At 39.9% G+C, this 6054-nt stretch overlaps 1 protein-coding gene across 1 annotated transcript; it reads right to left on the reverse strand.

The window, feature by feature from the left end:
• Window positions 1-1718: 1718 nt before the first annotated feature.
• LOC140935293 (mothers against decapentaplegic homolog 6-like) lies at window positions 1719-4289 on the reverse strand. Its single transcript, XM_073384841.1, has 4 exons — window positions 3303-4289; window positions 3077-3142; window positions 2895-2966; window positions 1719-2662 (listed from the first exon to the last, which is right to left on the reverse strand). Exons 1-4 carry the CDS (start codon window positions 3700-3702, stop codon window positions 2088-2090), a joined length of 1113 nt encoding a protein of 370 aa, XP_073240942.1. The 5' UTR covers window positions 3703-4289; the 3' UTR covers window positions 1719-2087.
• Window positions 4290-6054: the final 1765 nt, after the last annotated feature.

A 6054-nucleotide genomic window follows, 5' to 3' on the forward strand; every position in this document is an offset into this window, starting at 1 on the left:
TGAAAAAAACTTCACAGTTAAGACAGTCAAACATTCACGAGATATTTTTTTATTTATAGCAACCTCTTTAATCTTTTGTTGGCAAATTATTCAACTTATGCGAAAAATGCCACAGTGGCTACACGCACAGCGTTGGACAAAAATCCGCCATATGTCATGTCTGACTTGTATTTAAATTTTGAGAAGCAAGTTCCGCTTCTGACGCTTCTCTTTCAATTTTTGTGTTTAGCTCATTTTTTCTGTTACTTTAAAACAGCAAAGTTTATACCAGAAGTGAAAACCACGATTAGGCTCCCAAACCTTACGATCGACACTTTTTAACTTTTATGATTCTATACCTGGATATACTATTGATCTCTGTTCTCGATATGGCGCTATACAAGGTGGCTGGATAATTCGACACTCAGAAATCTGTTAGAGTTGCGCATGGTAAAGTACGAAAGTTCATTCTCGAATTCATGAAATATTAGAATATTCAGAACTTAGAATTGCTACAATAACCTGAGAATTTGTCAATGTTTTTCTCGTTTTGAAGAACGCAATTAAGACGCTGGCTGACCACTTTTAATTACGTGAAAAGAATCTCTCAAGCGATTAATTCGGAAATTATATTCGAGGCGTACGTCAGTCTTCTTAGGTTTCGGCACGTTCTGATGATACGCGAGCCTCGCATTCGGTGAAAAATGTTTTATATCAAAAGAGGTACGTTTTAGTCCAGAAAACTGTAATGTTGATTACTAGATTTTTCAATTTCACAGAAAGGAAAAAACAGGTGCCCCATTCCCAGACTGTATTCTCTTTCAATATCGTCACATCTAAATTTGTCATGTCTGAAAATTATTCCCTCACAAGGCCGCCATACATTTGCATATATTCCCGACATCATTATCAATTGTCCACGAAAACAGAAAAACTGTTTAAATTGTCAACAGAAAATGTCTGCATACAGCGTGATTATATCGGCGTTTCCGTGCATCTATGACATGGAAGGCAAATTTGAGTAGCCCGATCGCTCAAGGATCTTTGGCACTGTTCTGTTCGTCTTAAATTTCACCCGTTCACAAATGCTGTCCTTTCTTTCTCATCATTGGCAAGAAAAAGAGTTAACAGGAGGTGTGTGTGTTATCAAAACACGTGTATTATGCCGCACTCAACTATACCATAATCCCCAATCAAGAGTTTTTAGACTTAATATCACAAAAGATTAGGAAACTATTCACTGAACAGACGCTCTTAATTTTGCATCTTGGCCAAATTTTTCGCTAATGGCAATTAGGACCTTATTTCTCACACCAAGCGCACACCTTTCCGAAGTCGTATGACCCCTGACTCATGCTATGAGTGGATGACAGTCAGTCATTCCATGATTTATTGACCGTCATTTAGACAAGGAAGCTTCAAACGGAGTTCTTGTCGCTCATGCTTAAATTACTGAGATAAAAGAAAGACAATCTTTACTGAGACTTCTAATGCCGGCATAGATTACTTAAGACCGTAGCTGGCTTTCGAGGCATTCATCGCTATTGGTTTTGTTGCCGATGATGCGACATGAGGCAGAAATAAAACACTTTTCTCAATAGAGTGGGTCTAATCGCACGCCTAGCCAGTCATCTCGCTCTCAAGAAGATAAGTCTGATATCGGAGTTCTTTCAGTTCAAGATGAACTCAACACCTTACACCGGATACCGAAGACTAAACCACAACCACTAACACAAGACTTGTCACTGAAAATATAATATATTCATTTTTAAGTGTATTTCTTCACTCGAGTAACGACATAATACAACTAACAATAAAGCTGTACAAAGGATTGTTTTTCTCCTTTGGAGAGAAACCTATCTATGACTTTGGAGTCCAAATTTGAAATGTTTTTCGGACTTCGTCCGAGCTCTTTTATAGAACTTTAAATTATATTTCCGTCAGTCAATATTCTATATACAATATACATAATATAATCTACGATCTACGACAGTATCGTACTTGTGTGACTATAGATCTTTAGAATGTTTGGACCGATCATTCGAACAACAAGAAACGCCATTTCAAAACAAATCCCGCTTTTGTAGACTCCTTCGCGTACACGCGTGCTACTCCGCAACTGAAAGGTGTACTTCTATCCAGCAAGGACAGGAAGTTACTAGAGGGCGACAGTACTTCTTAGATGACAAAGTCGCTCCCCAACCTTTCTTAAAACTTATTCTAACCGAGTCGGGATGACTACAACGCACTCCAGCGCTGTCGACTGCGCGACATACTTGAGAAGACAGTTTGTAATCGTAAACCTTGAGCGAATAACCAGGAGGGATTTTATGAACCACAATATTATGTCTCAATTTTCCAGTAGGACTGCTTTCATTCGTGTAAATCAGTGTAGGGCCATTTGCAAATAAAGAATAATCGCTACGGTTGTAAATCCATATTCCATCGCTTTCGCGTGTCAACTGCAGTCCATAACCAATCTGTGCTCGAACTCTTTTAGTTCCCTCAGACACATCGTTGCGCCGGTTTAATTCCGCCAGGCAAAATCCTGTAGGCTCTGGGAGCGTTTCAAACACATTGATCACGTCTGATGTCCCTTCAAATATGGGTCCGATTCTCTCATTTAGTTCCCAATAAGCGATTGAACACCAAGGTTTTCCGGGAACAAAAGGATCGACTGATCCTAAAAGAGACACGAAAATAGATTCAGTTTAGATACGAACAGGATCACATCGCGCAAAAGGATGTAAATACTGTATTGGTTTTAATAAATAATTGAGCACTTCGATGAAGCGGAGGTTACGCACTTAACAAAGCAAAGCACTCGGATCCCGTCGGAACGAATGAGTTGGAATCTTGCACGACATAATTTACACGGCAAAAGTCATATATAGAAGGATATTTGATTTATTTACCTGTGGACTGTGAAGATAAAGTTCTGCTATCCAAGCGACAAGTAGATGACTGAGTAAGGTTGCTTATAAACCCTGCGAAGAAAAACGGAAAATCTTTGACTGATGTAGACGGGTATGTCTGGAAAGAATATGCGGACACGAAACTTCAGATTAGCAACTCAGTTTCACTTCACTGTACATACCTGAACTTTCGCCGCTTTCCATTTTCATAACGCTGGGAAATGACGTTAAAATCGCATCGACTGGTCCTGTAAAGAAAGAAATGAAATAAATCACAACCTTGAACAGATCCACAAAGCGAAATGAAAACGTCTCGTATGCAAATGAGATGCGAAGATATTTTATCTCCTATACACTGACATAAGTCGCTTATTGCGAAGATTTCTGATTTTACAACAGTGAACAAACCTGAAATAATCGTTGCACTGTAGTGGAATGGATTTATACACACTTTCCCGTCGATATCATGGCACGCCGAACATGCCGCGATATGCTTTAGTTCGCTTAAGCTTCGAATCTGTGGCAGGCGAAATATTCGGAACAAAACAACTTGTGGTTCGACCACCACTCGCTTTCCCAGTCTCTCATGTGTTTGGAAAAATATACAAGGTGTTTCGCAGCCACCTCGTTTCTCCAGCGCCCTGACAAGACAAGAGAAGTCCTTTTCTCTAAGTCGCTTCAGGATTGAATGAGCCAGTGCTTTTAATTCAGCACTTTCGTCAGGCAAGAGATTCGTGCGGTCTCCGTAAATAACCGAGTATTTGTCGAGCAGGGACAGTTTGCTTACAAATCCGAACAACTTGAACATATAACATTTGTTCCTAGCGATCACATTTAGCTGATCTGCGAAATTTGCGTGGTCTTCTGAGCCAACGAAAGATGGAAGTCGCTTTATCACGACGCAAGCTGGAGCGTCTAGACAGCATCTAAGGAGCTGGAAGATTCACCTCAACTAATTCCTTTCCCAACCATCGCACACAACGGTAGCTGAGCGTCGACCTACCAGCAATAGAAACAAAACCTGATTGGCTATTCTTGCTCACGTGTATGTCTAGACACACTGGCGCGTCTATAGTTGTCTGTTGGGGTGTTACGCAAATAACAATTTCAATAAGACATCCTTCACGCTGATTGGTCTGTATTATGATCTAGGCGGAAATCACTCTTGACTCCCCCCCGAAGATCGAATTCACAATGAGCTCATTCCACTTTGTTTGTTCGAATATGTCTGGTTTCTTTGTGGATTTGAGGTAATTTTTTTATAAACCATGTGGTGCGGTCTAAAAGACTTCTGTTAAAACCCAGATGTTTGGGTTTTGTACGGAATTTCATTTTCGATTCGAAAATTTTTCCAAATTTATCACGAAAACTGTCCATCAGGCGGCGCAATCAGCCTTTGTAGTGATGTCAGAGATGAATTTCCAGTTCGTATTCGAAACAGACAAATCCACTTCAAGATGTAATTAAGGCTTTATGAGCTCAATTTGCTCAGATAATAAAAACGTGCGTGAATTTATACACTGGATGTTATTTTTTTTTTCAAAAAAAATATGATTTGTATGCATGCTGTCCATCTTCTCCTGAATATGGCCATTTACGATACGTTTTAGTGATCACGATTTTGAAAAACCAAAAAAAAAAAAACAACAAAAATTCGTATTACTCAAGAAAATTTTAAAAAAAACGAGCTGCGTACTTAAATAAACATGATCACGATGTAGCAAGAGACGGGAAAGTTGTGGGCCACAAGTGGTAACATTTGCGGTGTTGCCGAAGAGGGTCTTGAAGTCCTCAAGAGGGTACGCTAGTCGTAAGACGATATTTAACGATGTTCAATTTTAAAGTATCGATTGAGCAATCCAATATCGAATTGATTGTGATCTTTGTCGGATTTGATCTCGATTTCACTCGATGGAAAAAGTTTGGTGAAAAACGTTTTAAGTTTGATTTTCGATATGAATAAAAATCGATCTTTGTCTCATCTTATGGTGTCAAAGATTGCTGTCAAAGGTTGTCGCAAACGTGCCTATTCTCGTGAGTGAGATCATTCTGGCACAGTATGGAGAATCGCGAAGGGTCGAGGGATCACGCGGATCGCTGCTCGCGCGTGTTTCACCCTCGAGCGGAGTTCCATGGGAGGGGAGCAGGGCGGATAAAGGTTGGGCGGTGAAACGAGCGCGTCCGAGCAAAAAGGTGTGATGCAGTGGACTGGGACTCTGCTTAGAAATGTCGCTTGTTCTTCGCTTGTTTTCGACTTTGGTCGGGGCTTGCGATATGATGTGGTTTGTACATTAGACACTGCCGCAGTCACTGAATTATGGCGGCTTGAATTGTTTTCTTGCACTTCTCCCTCGTTCCTTTGTGCTGGTATTGCTGTCTCCGAGAGGCAAATTTTGCTATTTTTTGCGGGAGGTTTAGTTGGAGTAGACAAACATCTCTTTCAAAGGGTTTCTTTTATTACTTCCATGACTCTACCACTGAATTATATTTTTGTTCTGGTACTCACCAATGTCGATGTTATTCCAAAACAAAAACCAACTAAGTACTGTCTAAAACACGGAGGAAAATCTCATCCATGTCATCCATGGCAAAACTAAAAGACAGTAGATCGTGTTTCATAACTAGATGACGTGTATGCGTGCAGCTCGTGCAAGGTGAAATTATGCTAATTTCAATCACCATCATCCTTCTTTTTAATTTTGAAAAAAACATCTCAGACGTCTTTCTGTTTCTTCGAAACTTCAAAATTAGTTTCACCTCAGTTTTTTCTGTTGACCTTGTTTTGTTTTAGAGAGAAAAACGGAGAAAAAACCTTACAACTAACCTCAATAAATTTTGTTTACATGCGGTTGCCGGATTTGCAACGCATTGCGCGAATCGCCATAGGTGGTTTTCACGTTACGTCATCGCCGCCATGCTGGTGGACGGTAAACAAAAGATCGCTCATTAGCTCGCTTTGTTTGTCCACCAGCATTTGTTCATTTCACCATTGTTATTTGTGTCTCCCGAGATTGCATGAAAACCACCTATTGCGCGTTGCACCCGAGAAGCAAAGTTTGAAGAAGTACAACGCCACTATATCAATATATATCAATCTAATTTTTTGTTATGTTATATAAAATTTATCCTCCTTTAACATATGTAAAAATTGAGGTTAAGA

Source organism: Porites lutea, chromosome 4 (assembly GCF_958299795.1).
Source record: "Porites lutea chromosome 4, jaPorLute2.1, whole genome shotgun sequence".
NCBI lineage: Eukaryota > Metazoa > Cnidaria > Anthozoa > Scleractinia > Poritidae > Porites > Porites lutea.